The sequence below is a fragment of the Ursus arctos genome, unplaced genomic scaffold (assembly GCF_023065955.2).
Source record: "Ursus arctos isolate Adak ecotype North America unplaced genomic scaffold, UrsArc2.0 scaffold_1, whole genome shotgun sequence".
In the NCBI taxonomy this organism is placed as follows: domain Eukaryota; kingdom Metazoa; phylum Chordata; class Mammalia; order Carnivora; family Ursidae; genus Ursus; species Ursus arctos.
In genome coordinates this window covers 97,890,322-97,909,406 of record NW_026622763.1, presented here as the reverse complement: position 1 = coordinate 97,909,406, position 19,085 = coordinate 97,890,322, and the positions used below count along the sequence as shown (strand labels likewise).

Sequence of the window (19,085 nt, the reverse complement as noted above, 5' to 3'; positions counted from 1 at the left end):
CTCGTTTATTAAAAAGTGAAGAAAAGCAAAATCAGAATTTAAAAAGAATCCTGCTATTTTTAATGTTTATATTTAAAAATTACAGCTTCGGGACGCCTGGGTGGCTCAGTCAGTTCAGCGGCTGCCTTCAGCTTAGGTCATGATCCCAGGGTCCTGGGATCAAGTCCTGCATGGGGCTCCTCGCTCAGTGGGGAGCCTAGTTCTTCCTCTGCCTGCCGCTCCCCTTGCTTAAGCGTGCTCTCTCTCTCTCTGACAAATAAATTAAATTTTTTTTAAATAAAAATTATAGTTTCATATTTAATATTTCCACTTCCGTCCTTTTAGTGTCTCTCTGTGTCTGTGTGTATGAACTCATTTGAAGATAACATCAGAACCCTAAATATGAAGCACGAGCCAAATGCCCACCACCCCTACTCCACCCCCACCTCCCGTTCCCTTATCTGCTTCCTTCGCTCCACCAGAACTCACAAGGTGATTCAGGGAAAATAGGAAATATTCATATGCATCTCCCTCAAGTCACCCAGAGTGGAAAAGCCACAGTTTATATTAAACTGTGCGTACCATAAAATACACCCAGCTCAGTGTTGGTTGTGGTTTCATACAATATTTTATAAGAGATTAAATTCCAAACAGCTGACAAGGGTTCAAGTCTGTTTTTTTTCCTTAAGATTATTTATTTGAGAGCAAGAGAGAGAGAGAGCGTGTGTGTGCATGAGCTGGGGGAGGGGCAGAAGGAGAGGGAGAGAGAGAATCCGGGCTCTCAGTGGGCTCCCCACTGAGCATAGAACTGCATGCGGGACTCCATCCCAGGACACTGAGATCATGACCTGAGCTGAAATCAAGAGCCAGTCACTCAACCACGTGAGCCACACAAGTGCCCTGGGTTCGAGTCCGTTTTGCACAGACGTATTAACTACTGTGTAGCCTACGTTGTCACTATGGCCACATTTTCTACGGTTTTCTTGCTACCTAATCACTGCTGTTCTTAAACTTATTTTGCACACTTGCATGAATTTTAAGAAAACTACAACTGAGAAGCAGTGTGTTTTTAAAATATGTTGTATTTCTTGGAATTCATCACACGGATGTGAAGAGTTCTGAGGGCAGTATGGTGTCCTGGTGAAGCACACAGGTCTGGAGCCAAGCCGTCTTGGATTTTAATCTAGACTCTGCCACGTGTTAGCTGTGTGACCTTAGATATGTCACTTATTTACCTGAGCCTGGGTTTTTTACGTGTAATATTCTAATAATAGCAGCACATACACACACAGGTTTGTTGGGAGCCTTTAATCATAAAGCACTTAGCCCGGGGCCCGGTACATGATAAGGCCTCCAATAAGTGTTAGCTGTTAGCATTATTGGTTACTGTTACTATGATTTCTTTTCCCTTGTGGAGTATTTGCAGGGTGAAGGAATGAAGCTTTAGGAAAAATATCTTAAAGATGTGAACATAACCGAGAAGGAAAAACAGAGCAGTGATTCTCCAAGTGAGATCCCCAGATCAGCACCGTTAGCCTCACCCGGGAACATGGTAGACGTACAGATGTCGGGTCTACCCCAGACCTACGGGCTCAGAAACTCTGGGCTCTGACCAGCCGGCCAGATGATTCTGATGGGCTGAAGTCAGAACTACAGTGGTGTAGCCCTGGCTGACACCGGAGACTTCCGGGGAGCTCTCCCACTGCTACCGGTGACTGGAGCCCAGTAAAATGTGCCCCAAAGGTGGGAAATCCAGTGAAGGTCACCAAACGGTTGCTGCCCCAACCAGCCTTCACTATTCTGTACTTCTTTGGCTTCCTCTGAGATCCTAGTCACTCAGTCAGTCAGTCGTGTATTTAACACGGTGCCTTCTGGAAGTTTCTCATGTGCCCCACAGTGAACAGAAGTCCCTCCCTCATAGAGCTTGTGTTGGGTTGTTGAACACCCGATTCTTCCGTGTCGTGTCGGCAGCCCGTCTAGCTGGAGAAGGCAGAAGGAGCTTGTTTGTAAGGCTGGAGCCCGTCACACAAGCAATGATTGCAATTTCAGGTGAGCCAGGGCCGCCTGCCGACGTGGAGTCCTGTCCCCGAATCCCCGGGCTTCCCGGGGTACCAGGCCCAAGAGGACCAGAAGGAGCCATGGGGGTGCCTGGAGTGAGAGGGCCCCCAGGACCAGGTACGAGGTTGGCGCCCGTTGTTCATGCTGCTGGAATGAAAGTCTAGGCGGCTTGTTATGTAGCTTTTAGCACGGAGCCTAAATGACTCGTTGAGTACGAAGCAACGTCACTTCTTTCCTCTGAGACATTTTTCTACATTTCTCCCGTGTGATCACGCCCTCGCTGGATCGGCACAAGCCTGCTATTTTATGCTGAACTCCTACTTGAACCGCTCCTACGTGGGCACAGGTTTTGAAGCCTTTTAATCAACAGAGTAGCCGCTCTGTTAATAGTCACTAATAGCTGTTGACTTGATTTTGAATTACAAACACTTGAATTGGGGCTATGTGGAGCAGAATTGGCCCAGGAGAAGGGGGAAGGAAATGCCTTGCTTGGAGCAGGGAGAGAGAAAAGGGGAAGGGTCGTTCTAAATTCTGGCCATGACCAAGTGTTCGTTTAATTGCTCAGAGCACTGCTCATGGTCAGGGTAGCAGGATCCGTATTTAAGTACTTCAACCAAACCATCCCTTTAAAAACTATCTTCCAGATGCTTTATTTTCACAGATCCCCACCACACGGGTCAGTGACAAAGAAATTAGGGAGTCCAGGCTGGTCAGCTTGAGGTCACTGATCACAATTCAGACCAATTAGCAGTGGCCGTGTTTCTAGACAGGCTGCGTGCAAATGACCCGAAAAGGCACGTGGCCCTTCTCTTCCCTGGTTTCCCACTGCGCAGGTGTGGCCTTGGCTCTTTCTGGCTCAGGGCCAAAGGAATTGGAAATAGAACTTGAGTTTTGCCTCACCTGTTGTGTGTGTGTGTGTGTGTGTGTGTGTGTGTGTGTGTGTGTGTGTGTGTGGTGTGTTTCCCCAAAGCCAAACAGCTAAGGGCCCAAAAGACATCCCCTCTGCCGGCCTCTGAGTGGTTGTCGGGTAGTGTCTGGAACAGCCGTGGAGCCTCCCTCGGTTGGCTGTGGGGTTGTCTTGTTCGTATTTGCTGCACTGCATCTGTGTTTATGCACCGAGTGAACTGGGTGTCAGCTGGAGGGACTTGCGTTAACAGCGCGGGGGACCCTGGGAAGTGAGCTAGCTCTTTGTCACCCACGGCATGCATCGAGCTCTCCATCGGTCACAATCACTCGTCACTCAACCTGCTTTTAAAACCAACCCCCTTGTTGTGTATATATTTGCCATTGAGGGCTGGGACCCCTGGCCCTACACACACACCCCTTTAAAAAAATCCACTTTCAGGTAGAAGATATGGCCGGGAATGGGGTTCTGCAAATTTTTTCAGTAAAGACTTCCAGATCCGCTGCACGCCTTAGAAAGTACGGTACTAGGTGTTGTGGGCAATACAAACATGCATAAGATGAGTTTTTCTCCCCCCTCCAGGGCCTCACACAACCTCATGGCAGAAATAGCTGGCAGAACATAAGTAACTCTAGATAATGGGAGATTATAATTTGTGTTTTCGAAGAGTTGCTGGCAAAGGCCTGAGGACAATGGGACAGGGAGAGGTGAATTTAGTGCGGAGGGCTGCAGGACTGCTGAGACCCAGGCAAGAGCTGGCCTTTGAACAGAGCCTTTAAGGAAAGATAGGGCTTTGAAGAACCAGAATTGTCCAACAGGGAGGTGGCAGAGCACAGATGGAGTAGGTTGGCCTAAGAGCCTGGTAACCAAGTCAGCAGCTTCCTTGCTACTCAAAGTGTGGTTCGAGGACCAGTAGCAACTCTGGCACAGACCTACCATTAGAATCTGCATTTTAACAAGATCCCAGAATATTTGTATGTATATTCAAGTTTGAGGAACCCTAACCATATTCTATGAGTGCTGTCCTTAAAAGAGTCAGCTAAGAGCGACACCATCCCTAGTGACTCAGTCCTCACTGTAGGCTAAAGTCATCTTAAAGTCATGGGGGGCTGGACACAATATTGATGCCTCCTCCCAGACCAACAGAAGGCAGAGGGAGGCAGGGCCTGAGGATCAGTGTTTGGAAACGCTCCCCAGATAACTCTAGCGGACAACCAGGGTTGAGACCCACTGCTGCCCTCAATGCCAGCCGAGACCTGTGGGGTGGCTGGGCTCGCCTGTTGTGGTGGCTTTGGAAAAGAACCAAAGAAAGTAAACGAGAAGAAAAACCAAGTGGGCAAATAGGTGTCTTGGGCACATACAAGATTCTCCATAGACAGCGAGCTTCTGAACGACGGCTGACAGGCTACATGGTCCCAGCTGTGACCAATCACCCGTCATCTCTCATTCTGCCCGACTTGGGGTCGGATAGGCTCATCCAGTTGCAGGTGGCCTCAGAAGGGTCTTCTCTGGCTTCCTGTGCCCTCTGCTAATTGACGTCACTGACCCTGCCTGCTGGCAGTGGGGACACCTGAGGCTACCGCTGTGCCACAAAAATGTGACTGTTATGTTAAAAAAAAAACAACGGGTGCACAGCCCTTCCCGCAAGGTGCCTCCCATTCTTCCCATGGTCTCACCGGACTGTGCTGGCTCAGTTTCCCGGGGGCTCCCTTCTGCCCTCCTCCCAAGGACCACTCCCAAGCCAGGGTTCCCTTTTGGCTCCCTCTTCTCTGATACGGGCCTCCAGCTCTTGCTATAAAGGACCCTGCTTTCTGCAGTATGTTCTTCGGCCCCCTTACCCGGCCTGTTTCTGCTGACCACCTGGATACATCGGCCACACTGCCCAGTTGCTGAAAAGCGACCAGTCTCTCTCGAAGGTCTGAAGCGGCTGAAGCCTGACTGACTTGGGTCATCTGCAGGGCATGTGGCTTGTCATCGGTCCTTTCCCGAAGGCGGTTCTTTCAGCTTGGTGTTGGGGGCCATATGTGCCGCCCCCGAGGTCGGTTGTGAAGGCTCAGCCCCGCTAGGAAGGACCACCTCCACTTCAGATGACGCTGTTGGCCTCCTCTTGTTTTCCCTCCCAAACCTCTTTCCTTGCTAAGCTGGCTCTGAAACCAGGTGTTGCAGCCGAGAGCTATACAGAAAAAAAGAAGGTTCTGGCTCTTTCCGGCCCCGTGTGAGTGGGTAACAGCCACACTAACTATAACCTGTGTCTGTTGAGCGTCCTCCACCATGGAAGGCCTCCTGGTTTTCTGCTCACACGTCTCTTTGATCTGCAACTTTCCTTCCCCGGGGGGCCCTCAAAGGCTGGGGCTTCCTGGGATGAGCACAGAGGTGGTTTCTGTATCGATTTGAACTGTTACTGCCTAATGGACAGCCCCACATCCTGTTAGAGTGTGTTTAATCTTCAAGTCAACATGTGACGCTCTCCGAGGAGGTAATCCATCAAACACTGGGGGGCTTTTAGAGGGAGCTCTAGTCCTTAAAACAAGTTCCAAGTGGAGAACAAGTCCACATAGGGAAAGCCGTGGGCACGCAACTCGGTTAGCCAAAGCCTTCCTTCCAATCTCTGGAAACTGCCTGACAATTTCTCCAAAGGGAACAAAGCCTATATCACAACATCTGGTGGGGAGCTCTTTCCCCTGATCGGCAGTGATCTCGCTGCACGTTGGTATTTCAGGAAGACGCCTGCTGCCTTTTCAATGATCAGCTTGTTTGTTCCTTGTCAGCACTCGGGCAGCCCTTTCCAGAACAGCACCGTGACCCCATGTTGCAATCATCTTGTGGGGTGGGAGAGACAAAAGAATGCTCTGAGCTCACCATCAGGGCCCTCTGTTCCTTCCAGAGTGATGTTCTCTTTGAAGCTGGTGGCAAGGGATGTGCCAGCGAGCACACAGCAGCCCCACCCGGAAAGAGGTCTCTGCCCGGTTACTGGAAAGGAGAGGGCATCTCTCAGCCAGATGGGGAGAGGGAGAGGTTTCCTTTCTCACTTGCTGAATGATAACCATGGACGGAACGCAGTCCAGGAACTGCATGACAACCCAAGAGAATTTGTTTAAAACCTAAGGAAGCAGAAAGTGAAATGACAGCACCCCAAAAGCCAGGCATACTGGGGATACCCACACCAGCTCTACCAGCATGGGACGTGGAGGGGACGGACTGGCTGGTGGTGGGGAATAGAGAAGGAGGTTGGTATGGGACACTCTCAGGCAGACTGTCTTAGAACAGGATTTCAAAAGCGGTGAGGTTTGGAGGGGTATGCATTTCAAATGGCTATAAGAGGGGGTCCTGTGTGAGACAGGAAATCGAGTGGGATGTCCAGCTGATCACCCGAGCATGGCAGTCCCCTGCTCTCAACCCTCAGATGGCTCCCCCCTCCCTTGAAGAACAAGTCCAAGAGTGAAAACGTGAGCCCTCTCTGACTTCATGGTTGGTTTTAGGCTAATTCGTGGCAGAGAGAGTGAGCGAGAGAGGGAGAGAGAAGAACCGTTGGAAACCAGGACCCTTGGGAGGGCTAGTACTTCAGGGAATTCAGGCTAACGGCAAACACACTTCTCTACAGGCAACGGCCATGTCTGCTACCCGCGAAAGGAGGTTGTGGCTAATGATGCCTCAGAGGAACGTAACCAAACACTTAAAGAACCCCTCCAGTATCAGTGCGACTGCTGCCAGACCCCTCCCCCCTTTACGTCCTCCAGGGGGCGCACCTGAGCTCCTCAGCTCGTCACGAAGCAGGCTGGCGGCTGATGGAACCTGGCCTGGGAGCGGTTCCTCAACACGCAAGATCAGCTCTGTCACCTTCCTGAGCCTCAGTCTCCCCACTGGTAGGCTGGCATACGACAGCGCCTGGTCATGTGGCTGTTGAGAAGACCAAATTGGTTAAGCCATATAAAGGGGGGTACCCTCCACCTTTAAACCCTCAATTATTATTTTAAAAAATTGCTGCTTTGACCTTGCTCCAAATTTAACTTGACTCCCAATTGGATCCTATTAAAGTTTACTTATTCCTCCACTGAGCTTTCTAAAAAAATCATTATTAAGGATAATATTTAATTATAGAAGTCATATGTGTTCGATACAAAAAACTTAAACATACAAGAATATGAAGACACGTGAAGACCTCTCTTCCAACGTCTCCCTGGTCTGGCTCCAAATCCTTGCTCTGCCCATGACTGGCTTATTACTTAAGCAAATGACCTCTCAGAGCCTCATGACCGCACCACCAAGCGGGGGTGGTACAATCCCGATTCCGTGTATCTGGGAAGACGACATGAGAGAATGCAGTGTAGTCCAAATGGGGAGCCCCAGGCCGGCCCCTGATACCCATGCTGGAAGTGCTAGCAGGTGTCATACTGTTCTCACCACTGCCATCGTAAACTGTCGTGCAGGGTGCAAAGGAGAGTCTGGGCCGGATGGCAGGAGGGGCGAGGATGGCCTCCCAGGGCCTCCTGGGCCTCCTGGAAGCAAAGGGGACGCGGGAGAAGCCGGCTGCCCTGGAGCACCAGGTAAAAATGTTCAGCTTCTCTTCTCTTCTTTGACACCGTAGATCTGAGAACTGTGTACGAGATCCCTGGCCTCTCAAGCGGCTTTCCAAACTGATCCTATTAAAAGCATTTGCCTTAGATGTGGACTCACCAGGTATTAGGGAGGCGGAAGCAGCAAGAGCGGAACAGGATGAATCCCCCCCCATGATGACCGATCCTCAACCATCATAAAGATGAGTCAAGGCCCTTTCCCCACATTTAGTATTTCTCCAAACCACCGTGCATTATCATAAAAGACTCAAGTTATTTTAGCTGTTGCCTTTTCCAAGGCAAGCCTGGCGTTGGGTGTGATCGCCACTGAGAGGCCGTGCTGACGATGGAGGTGGCAGGGGTGTTCTCACCCTCCAAGACTGGCCGAGGCACTAGGCCTCGGTTTTCTGAGTTCACTTCATCTTATCGCACAGCTGTGGGTGCATACAATACAAGGCTCCTCCTTAAGAACAAAACTGGGGAGTAGGCACTGGGTGAGGAGAGAGAGAAGACATAGTCATTTATACGTAAGTAATAGGAATAATACATACGAATAGTAATTTGAAATATAACGAGCCAGGTAACATGCCGGGCGCTGGGGACCCGAAGACTCCCAAAGCCTCTTCGGAGAGGATCTCCCCGGCTGGTAATGAGAAGGGGTGAAGGGGGCTGGTGAAGTCTGTAACAAAGTGGAGCCTACAACTCAGCTTCAGTCAGCTGCTGCGTGTAGAGGGGAGGCCTCCGTGCTGCCTACGCTCTGCTTTCCAAGTCCAAGAGCGCCGCCCGTGCAGTCCGACAGGGCAAACACGGGAGCAGCCCAGATCCAGGGCTCAAGCTACCACGTTGTAACCTCTGGTTTACAGTGTAGATGGGGAGAGCCTGCCAGTCTTCCAGAAACAAGTTTAAAAAAGAAACAACTTTTGGGTTCACCTTTGCTCTCGGCAGTTAGAAGTAGCCGTTGGCCTCCTTCAACGGGTCAGCCCCGTAGAGATGCCAGAGGAGACAGACCCCACTTATTGCATAGAGCTATTCATTTCCCACCTGCCAGCAAGAATGCCAGAACTGGGCCTTCCTTCCCCCTCCCTGTCTCCTAAAAGAAGGTCCAAGGACTGGGAGGGGGAGGGAAGACCAGCTTTGACAATCACCAGGGTCCCAGTCCCACATGTCTGGGAGGTCACATGGCAGGGGTGACACCACCCCATCTTTTTCTTCTCAGCATTTATCACTTCCTAACACATTTTATGGTTTGTCATTTCTCTTGTTCAAGTAGAATGTAAGCTCTAGGAGGGCAAGGAGTTTTGTCCGCTCGCTGTTTCTTTGTGGGGTTTTTTTGTAGTTTCAAGTTCTTACTTAAATTCCAGTTGGTTAACATACAGTGTAATATTAGTTTCAGGAGTAGAATTTAGTGATCCATCACTTACCTGTGACCCCCAGGGCTCATGCCAACAAGTGCCCTCCTTAGTCCCCATCAGCCATTTAACCCATCCCCCCTCCCGCACCTGTTTTTACGCTAACTTAATCTGACCACTTAGAAGATGCTTGGAGTAATTGCTGAGTGAGTTGTTGGTCTGTTCTGCAGTCAGGGATGGCCGTGTCGTGCTCCCCTCTGCTCCTGAGTGCTCAGAACGGAGGTGCTCGGAAGTGCTTGTTAAAACAACCCCCCTAAACTGCCTCCATGTTTTTCTTCATTCCTCCAGGCCCTCCTGGGCCCACTGGGGACCCCGGGCCCGAAGGGTTTGGGCCTGGCCACCTCAGTGGCTTCCTCCTGGTTCTCCACAGTCAGACGGACGGAGAGCCCGCCTGCCCCGCGGGCATGCCCAGGCTCTGGACGGGCTACAGTCTCTTATACCTGGAAGGACAGGAGAAGGCACACAACCAGGACCTCGGTATGTGTGCGGCGCGCGGTCACCCACGTCCGTCGCTTAGGGTACGGCCTTTGGGTGAAGTTTACAGATTCACCCACGTCTCGGTGATCCCTCCTCTCCCGTGGAAGAGGAGGCTGACTCCCAGAGAGTTCTGTGAAATGAGATCCTGTGGGGCGCTCATTCTGGCTACAGTAGTTGTCCTCCGGCTGCTTATTTTTAAAAATGATCCTTCCTCAGCAGGTTAAATTTAACTCTTACATGAAGTGTAGCTTTTACTTCCAAATGTACATTTAATCAGGACACGGTCCGTTCCTGTGTTTACGTGTCCAGCGGTGCCTCCCAGCAGCCGGGGACTGGCTGATTGGCATCAGCGGCACCCGCTCCCCGCCTCGCTCCAGCTGCTTGTTTAAATTACAGACCTTGATTTTGGGAGTCATCCCTGGGTGCTGCTATTTTCTTTCTTTCCTTCTTTCTCTCTTTCTTACTTTCTTTCAATTTATTTGTTTATTTGAGAGACTGCACAGGTGCGCACGGGAGCAGGTGAGGGGCAGAGGGCCAGACACTCAAGCCGGCTCCCCGCTGAGCCGGGAGCCTGACATGGGCTCCATCCCAGGTCCCTGAGATCATGACCTGAGCTGAAACCAAGAGTCAGTTGCTTAACTGACTGAGCCACTCGGCTGCCCCACTTGTAGATTTGTAAGCTGCAGGGAATGATTTCGAGTCAGGAGTTTAATAAAACCCAGGTGCTGGCAAACGCTGTCTTTCCCAGATCATGGTGGTTGGGTGGTGGGTGCAGGAGGGACAAGACAGCAGGGGGCGCTGATGGAGGGGGAACCTTGTCCCTGCCCTCACTGGGCTATGACCCCTGCTGTTAGCAAGGGTCGTCAAGAAGTGCAGGCCTAGGGGCGGCAGCTACTGAAGGTCACTCTCCTCTGGGCTCAGTCCGGGGCCCTTCCCATTAGAGGGCCTGGTTGGGGGGGGGGGGTGCAGAGGAAGAAGTGATGTTTAATATCTTGGCTCTATTTACTTCTCTCCTCCTCATCCTTCTACCTCCAGTCTCCTCCCCGCCTGGCCTCTGTTCCACCCGTCTCCTCCCACCCCGGTCCAGCCAGAGCGTACTCGCAAAGCTCTTCAGAGCTCCGGGATAAGATCGAAGCTCCTTACGAGACAGACAAAACCCGCAGCCTCTGGTCTGACTCCTTTCTGGGCACCCTGAGACACGGACGTCCTCTGCCCCCCTTCCCCCCACGGAATTCCTTTGAGTTTGAGCTCCAGGCTCTCTCACCTCTGGCCCTCTCTCCTGCTGTATCTCCTCCTCTGAATAGTCTTCACACCTGGCCAAATCCTGTCCCTGTTAAAGGTGCTAGCGTACAATGATTCTTGCGGTTGGCCTCCCCGAAGTCCCGGTGCTCGCTCCTTCTCATTCCTAGGGCTGGCCGTGCTGTATGTTCGCGGCGCAAACGCTCCGCCGTCTCCCCAACCGAGCCAGGGCAGGAGCTTTGTGGGCACAGAGCTGGAGTAACCGCACCCCGCCAGCAGCAGGCGCACTGCTCGGCTGGGGAGGGAACGAGCAGCGGAGGAGCGGAGGAGGGCTGGCCCGGGACCAGGCAGGTGGCAGACGCGCTCAGGCGCACAGCCGGCCCTGCCGCCGCACATGCGGCTTCGGCGGGGGCGTCCGTCTGGGCGGCCGCGAATGGCACCTGCGGGAACGGTCCCCGCGCACAGCGGGCCTGCGGCGCGCCCGCCACATTGCCTCGTCTTCCCTCCCAAGGTCTGGCAGGGTCTTGCCTTCCCATGTTTAGCACGCTGCCCTTCGCCTACTGCAACATCCACCAAGTGTGCCACTACGGCCGCAGGAACGACCGGTCCTACTGGCTGGCCAGCGCCGCGCCGCTGCCCGTGACGCCGCTCGCCGAGGAGGCCATCCGCCCGTACATCAGCCGCTGTGCCGTGTGCGAGGCCCCGGCCCCCGCCGTGGCGCTGCACAGCCAGGACCAGTCCATCCCCCCGTGCCCACGCGCCTGGAGGAGCCTCTGGATCGGGTACTCGTTCCTGATGGTGAGCCCCCGCCGCAGCCCCCGCGCCTGCCCCTTCCACCCGGGTTCCCGGAGCCCTGCCACACGGGACAGACAGCAGTGGGACATGGGGTCGTGAGACCACCCCAGACCCTAGCCTGTCGAGATGCAGGGCCATTCTCTTTCTTACTGCCGATCCAGTTTGTTGTTGTCGTTTTAATGATTTTGCCAGGGTGTAGACGTTGCCTTTGCTTCCGCCCTCAGAAAAAGTGGTTTCATTTTGTGTGCGTGGCCCACGACCCCGACTCCTTTCCTCAGCGGATCCCAGTTCGCTCTTTCTGGGATCCTTTGGGAGGAAAAATGTGAAGTTAGGCCCAGCCCTCCACGTGGCCCGGACTGGGTCTGGGGTCGTCCGCACGCGCCTGAGCCCTAACTCTGTCTGTTGTCCTGGCAGCACACAGGGGCTGGGGACCAAGGAGGAGGGCAGGCCCTCATGTCCCCTGGCAGCTGTCTGGAAGACTTCCGAGCCGCACCATTCCTCGAATGCCAAGGCCGGCAGGGAACTTGCCACTTTTTTGCGAACGAGTATAGCTTCTGGCTGACGACAGTGAGCCCTGACTTGCAGTTTTCCTCGGCGCCCTCCCCGGACACCTTGAAAGAGAGCCAGGCCCAGCGCCAGAGGACCAGCAGGTGCCGGGTGTGCATGAAGTTCAGCTAGAGAACCCACAACTGGCCAACATGCCGCCAGGAGAGGCTTCCTCGCGGGCCCAGGGGCCCAGGCTGTGCGAAGAGATTGATGGTGCTCATTTCAGACCCCACTTTCAGCTGTCCCTTCCGTTTAGATGTGGTTACTCCCACCGCCCTCTCATTCCTTCCTCTGTTCGGGGCAGATTAAGCAAAAGCTCCCTTTTTAGATTAGCTTCTAGATGAAGCCCAGCTATTCTTATGTTTTTGCGGATGATGGAAGAGCTGGCTTTATTCAGAATGCCGCTAATTCACAGGAAGGCAGAGAGATGATAAAGGCCGGATTACAAACTGCATTACTGAAAACTTCACTCATGGGTTAATAGCGCCTCAAACAATTGAAGTCAATTACTCTATAATACAGTGGGCTTCTGGATGGATTTTATAGGAAAAAATAAATAGCCCAACAAATGAAAGTAGAAAGTAGAGATTTCCAACATCTCAGAATGATCTCCTCTGTAATCTGTTTTCCCATGCACTTTAAATAATTGTAAAACCGTGACCCAAGGAGATGTAAAAAAAAAAAAAAAACAAAAAACATCCACACAGCCAGCGTTAACAGTTCATTTCAAAGCAGAATGAATCATTGTGCCAGGAAGGACCACAGCCGCTGTATTCCCGAGATGCTTCATTAGCATAAAGACATCACAGACGAACATGAAACACGTTCTCTTCTGCATTTTTCAAAGAATGGAAATGCCTACTCTGGCAACCCTTTTGAAAAGTAGCATTTATGGAAAAAAATATATTCAATAAGGGATTAAGAGCCTAAGAGCTATTAATGAATATTAAGGCAGTGATTCACAAAAACGGACTCCCCCTTGCAGTGAACTTCCAAACAGACGGCATTTGCCCAGTCGGGGTCCAGCTAGGCTGCGGAGCGCGCGCGCTAATGGGACTGCAGCCACATGGGGCTCGCTCAGACGCGGCAGCTCGCACAAAGCCGCCTGCTGCCCTCCCCGGGAGCGCCTGCAGAGCCCCCGCGCAGCCCGCCACGGACGTTTTTCCTCCAAGACATAATGGCATTTCGTAGCGGGAAGTGACAGAGCTATCATTATGCGCTCCGGAGAAAATTAAGGGCCGGCTTAATTAAACTTAGGTAAGAAGATTCATTTAAGTTCATCTTCCTGCCAGGAAGATATGGTGCTATTTTAGAAAAAAACAAAAACAACCTACAATTTGAATTTTATGTGCCTGTTACTGGTTTTTACAGAAGCACGCTGTTTTTCCAATTTTAAAAACATTCTTCTATTTTTCATCACTATTCTACCAAGGCAGCAGTTTGACATTTGGTATTAATATTTTCTATAAAAGTTGAGAAGATACGTCGATGTAGAATGAGTAGTTTTCTGAATAGCAAAGGATATATTTCCTATTCTGGTAGGGATTCAGTGGTCTAATCCTAAAAATCAGAAAGCTTGTTGGAAATAGTATAGGAAACCTGCCTTCCTCATTTAAAAACATGTCATTTTACAAAAAAACCAAAGAAATTCCTCATGAGCAAGTGACATTCATTTTCGTGTTTAGTTTCAATGCCCTTAAAAATAATTGAGAAAAGAAAAACTCAATTAAAATTTTGTTCATGAGATGTTTTCTTTGCCAAACATTGATTAGCACGAGCTCTTATATGTAGAACATATTTCAAATGACTCTTGCCATGGGCTACTCCCAGGATGGCAATTTATTTTAATACTTTCCAGTAAAAAAGAAAAAAAGTGTACATTTTAAGATGAAAGAAGAATATTTCCTAGTTTATTTGACCCATTTATTGTTTTTAATCATGCAATGGCATGTTAAATATTTTTGAGCACCTGAAATTTAAGCCAATTTGAACCTCATTTGTAATTACACTTTTTTGTTTCCCGAGTTTTATTATGTGTCACCAAACATCAAGCCTTCTAAAATTTCATCTTGTTCATTCACGAATTTGGTCTGAGAACATTTTCTGGGAAGAGATAAGGGCGAGAAATAGAACGTCAGAGACATACCTCGCCTGCTGAAGTATTTTAAGCACGTTAGAATATTATCTTAGTCAACTTGCCAAATACATCTTAAAACACAGGCTGAATTAAGTGGGCAGTTTACTCCACGGTGAGCCTGGGATTATGTTGGAGACTGATTGTTCAAAATACTGATATTGCAAGAACCCCACTCCAAATGCCGCACAATTGTTGCCTTCCGATTTTGAAAAATTATTTTAACTGGTCTAAAGGGCAAACCAGTGGAACAAGGAACTCCTTGGATTCGAAGACTCGGCTTTCTTCACCTGGTTAAATACCAGTGTACTTTGAAATGTCCCTTCTCTGTGAAGGAGGAACAAAACATCACCATGACTGGTGATGATCCTTATCGAAAGTTCCTTCCCAGGAATCCCCTCCCCCACCTCATTGGTTAGAAAGCATCTAGATTGTCCAATGGGAATTGCCCTGGGTCACATGGGGGAGGACGGGATGTTTCCTTCTGGGTTCTTACTCTCAGGGAGTGGACCCCCATCCATGCAGGTGTCCAGGTACCCAGGCCTCTGTGCTGCCCGTGGTGGGTGGCTCGTTTCTTGTCCTCTCGTCTTTCCCAGACCTGAACTCAGAGACCACTTCCTGTGAGCTGCTACCTTCCTCTCTGGCCTCACGGCGTCTTAATGCAGTCTCTGTCTGTCCCCCATACTCTGGATGGTCCACAGCTCCCAGCTGATGCCTCCACTTGTCAAATCCCAGTCATTTCTCCGAGATGTAAACTTGATTTTGTTTTTCTTTGGCTTAAAAATTGTTCAGTGACTCCTGTGCCTGTGAAGTCCAAGTGACTTCCGGTGGAGTGACAGGCTGCCCGCAGCTCACCTGTACACTCATCCCGTGTTCCCAGCTCTGTGACGGGGCTCCTGCTCTTTCTCCCAGTGACGTCCCTGCTCAAGGAAGTTTACCTGGGACACAACTGCTTCTTTACCGGAAGGAGCTGGAGGGGAGGGGTGCGGTGTGAATTTCCCCAGGGAGACTCCGACTCCCTTCCACTGCTCCCGGGACAACAAATGGGCCTGGCCACGCTCTCACGCTCCCTCCTCCATCCCGTAAGGTCTCCTCGCACTTCCCCCATGCTCTTGGTCCAGTGCAGGCCCTCACGGGCAGGGCCAGGCTTCACTCAACTTTGTACACTCAGTGCCTACCCAGGGCTGAGTGCATTGTGGATAATTCTGTGCTCAGTGACAGTACAATAGGTAGCATTAGGCGTTAGATCTGTGCGTGTAGGGTTTCGTGGACAAAAGGGTAACAAGTATAAATCATTTCTTATTTCAAAATATGTGAACGCACCAACAGATCTGCATACCTGCCGTCTCCTCTTAACAGTGACTGACAGAAAGCCAATCGATAAGCTGTAGCCACTGCCCCCTCCTGAAATACAGCTTACTTTTCCAGCACTGAAATTTCAGAAATGATAAGATCCATGCGATTTGGCTGAGAGAAGGCTCTTCATTGAAATGTGACAAGACTTAACTCACGCTGTAACCTGAACTCCCTCATCATGTAAGAGCTTCCTAGTATAAGACCACGTCAACGAAGTTTGTATACATGTCTTTGGTGCTTAAGACAGTCAGTAGAATGGTCCACTAAAACTTGATTGTATCAGATTTTTTTTTGAGCCTCTTGTAGATTTTAATGAAGCAAAACCATTCTGTGCGCTCCAGGAAATGACATTAGATTTGTTTCTATCAGCTCACCGAACGAATTTGATAATTTTTATTTTTATTTGGTATGACTTGCAAGAAGAGTGGGAAAATGTGGACTTTGGAATTGGTTTGACGCTGGCTCTGTCCCTTTCCTGCTGTATCACCCGGGGTGAGTTATACCTACTCTCTGAACCCCATTTTCCTCATTTATAAAATGGGACATAACATCTACTCTTACATTGAAAATTAAGTTAGATTATACGTCTAGCACGTAGCAGTCATTGCATATTTATTCTGGTCACATCTTCTATTTAAAATAATTTAATATAAAAAAACATTTCTTGGGTTTTTTCCATAGTTGAATTATATTATGATTCTTACAGGGCATATAAATTACTGATTAGAATTATTTATACCTGGCCAATTCTTTGTGTCTTTGGGAATGTTATTTTATTTCAATTCTCAAAGTTACTGTCACTCATCCCCCTCCTCCACACACACACAAAATCACAATTTCCTACAGGGACATTATCAGGAAGTTCTGCAGGGAACAAAACAATTGACATTAAAAATCAGTACTCCGCAATTGTCACTGTTATTATCTGCCAGAGACTCTGCATAATGCATTTTAAACCACCAAGGCTGGCTGCCACATCCATGTGAAATGCTTGAATTTTATGGTGCTTAAATATTTAATGATTCATAGGAAGAAATGTGAGATGTGTCCAATAAATTGCATCCCTTTCTCTAACCTGTGGTTGTAAAGTATAAAGACTTTCAACATGTAACATTTGCAAGATACCTGGTCTACTATTGACACCCAAATCTTTGTTGTATTACAAGTTATAATATTGTTCATTATATATAAAGTTCTGTGCTGACCTCCAAAAACAAGTGTGTTTGATCTGGTGCATTTATTTTCTTTCAAGCCAAAGTAAGTTTACTTTCTTATGTACCTTGTTCCTACTGTGGCCGACTTTGGAGCTGCCTTAGTGGGGAGAATGGGTGACATGGTGAAGGTGCAGATTGTAGGGGGAAGGAGCAAGGGCAGAGTGTAGAAAGTGCCGCCTTTGAGGGAAAGGATGGGATTCCGAGGCTCTGGGAAGCGCTGGCCAGCCCACAATGATGGGGTAGGTGATGGACGAGGAACGAGGTTTTAGGGTCAAAGTGTCTGCATCAACCCCTGTTGAACTGCATGGGGAGTCGGCCGGGGGCTCAGACCCTGCGGACCTCAGTTGTCCCATCAGTTGAAGAATAATGAGACCACCTACTTCACAGGGTTGTCCTGAGGATTAAAAGTTAGAGATACAACTACAAAGAGAAAAAATGTAAGGTACTATCACTGATAACCATAGGAACTGGAAGTTAGGGGTTAGGTATTTCTAGTCGATACCTTTTCATGGAGTTCCTCTTTTTAAGTAGGAGTATTTGGTCCAGCCTCTCACCTGATAGAGAAATAACAATATTTAGCATTTCTTGAGCACCTACTAAACGACAGGAACTATATTAAAATCCTTTTGCATGTACTCCCCCTCAACCTCTCAACTATCCTCGTTTACAGACAAGAAGACTGAAGTTTAAGGGAGAAGTAACTTGCTCAAGGTCACGGTCAGCACCCAGTGGAACTTGAACCCTGGTCTGTCACTAAAGATTATGTTCTTACCCATTAAACCATCACCTCCCAGAAGCTTCCCATTTGTAGGTTGGTTAGTAAATAAAGGGTCTCATAGAGATGTCATGGTGAACTGCTGCCATCACCGCAAAGTCCCAGGTCACAGATCCTCAGGCAGCCTGCCCAGCTCGGTGTGGAGATGGTCTTCAACTGTCCTTGGAGGGAGGGAGGTGGGGAACCTATGAGGGCAGAGTGATCTGGGCGGAGCCCAAAAGGCCTCTGGTATCTCAGGGTCCACTGAAAACCAGACAGGCCTTTGGAACCCCTTAATGTCCATTCCAGACCAGCCATTCAGAAGAACCTCTCTGAGTTGGAGAAAGAAGAATCTGGAGGTCCTTCCCTGGAGGCTCGGTCACTGTGGCACCAGCCAGTTTAGCTGTTTTTATTCTCCCGTTTGCCAGCAAGGCACTTTCTGTCATGCATTATTCTGGGCTTGCATCCTCAATGACAAACTACCTGGGGTTTATAATTTTATCAGCTAACAATGCAATTCGCAACCAGCAATCATTCTCATTTGTTTGTCTGGAAAAAGTAAGAAAATTTTAAAATTAGAAGTAAAAAGCTTTGGTCGCCAAGTAGCCCACCTGCCTCACAATACACGCAACACACAGGGTCACCAACCTGTGACCCCACGTGCGGGCTGGATCCCCCCCATTCTGCTCTCACGGTGAGGAGTAACCAGCACCTTCCACATCTGGTGTCTCAAGCCGGTCCGGTTCTGACCCGCCCAACTGCCGCTCACACGTCCTTGGGATTGGTACCTTGTGTGCAAGAGGGACGTGGTGTGTGGCCGCAAGTAAGTTCTTTCCCTCAAACTTCCTTGCGCTGAGACCAAGCCCTCCCCTGCTCCGTGCGGCGGGAACAGCAGGCGACGCTGCTGATCCCCGGTCCCTCACTCCACCCCTGAGCCTCGGGAACCCAGCTGAAAACAGGGTGCCTGGTTCTCTGACGGAATGGTGGTCACAATCCTAGCAGATAATGGATGATCATCTCCTAGTTTTTTCCTTTTTAAGGTTTCATTTATTTATTTGGGAGAGAGAGAGCGGGGGAGGAGCAGAAGGAGAGGGACAAGCAGACTCCACACTGAGCACGGAGCCCGACATGGGCTGGATCTCACGACCCTAAGATCACGACCTGAGCAGAAACCAAGAGTCTGACGCTGAACCCACTGAGCCACGCAGGTGCCCCCTGATGACCTTCAACTGCATTTGTGCACTGAAATCTAAGAAGGATTTTGGTGCCTATAAACTACTTGAGACCAGTGTTTTCTTTTTTCTTCCCCCTTCTACCTCCATATTCTCATTATTTTCCCCTGGCGATGAGAACCATTAAGACCCACTTTCTTAGCAAATTTCTAGTATATAATACAGTGCTATTAACTCTAGTCACCGTGCTTTTAGATACCCAGAAGTCATTCGTCTTACAGTTGGAAGCGTGTGCCACCATCTCCCCGTTCTCCCCAGCCCCTGGTAACCACCATTCTATTGTTTCTGGGTTGGATTTTTTCTTTTTTTTAAGATTCCACACATAAAAGAGATCATATAGTATTTGTCTTGTCTTATTTCACTTAGCATAATGTCCTCAAGGTCCATCCATGTTGTTACAAATGGCAGGATGTCCTTCTTTCTCATGGTTGAATA

General features: G+C 49.6%; 1 protein-coding gene across 1 annotated transcript in view; it reads left to right on the top strand.

The window, feature by feature from the left end:
- COL4A4 (collagen type IV alpha 4 chain) overlaps window positions 1-16,664 on the top strand; it is a 122,557-nt gene extending 105,893 nt beyond the window's left edge. Inside the window, exons 45-49 of the mRNA XM_026491803.4 lie at window positions 2,029-2,154; window positions 7,369-7,485; window positions 9,192-9,380; window positions 11,131-11,417; window positions 11,829-16,664. Coding sequence (XP_026347588.3) covers window positions 2,029-2,154; window positions 7,369-7,485; window positions 9,192-9,380; window positions 11,131-11,417; window positions 11,829-12,092 — 983 coding nt within the window. The 3' untranslated portion in view covers window positions 12,093-16,664. The remainder of the gene's footprint in view (window positions 1-2,028; window positions 2,155-7,368; window positions 7,486-9,191; window positions 9,381-11,130; window positions 11,418-11,828) is intronic.
- Window positions 16,665-19,085: the final 2,421 nt, after the last annotated feature.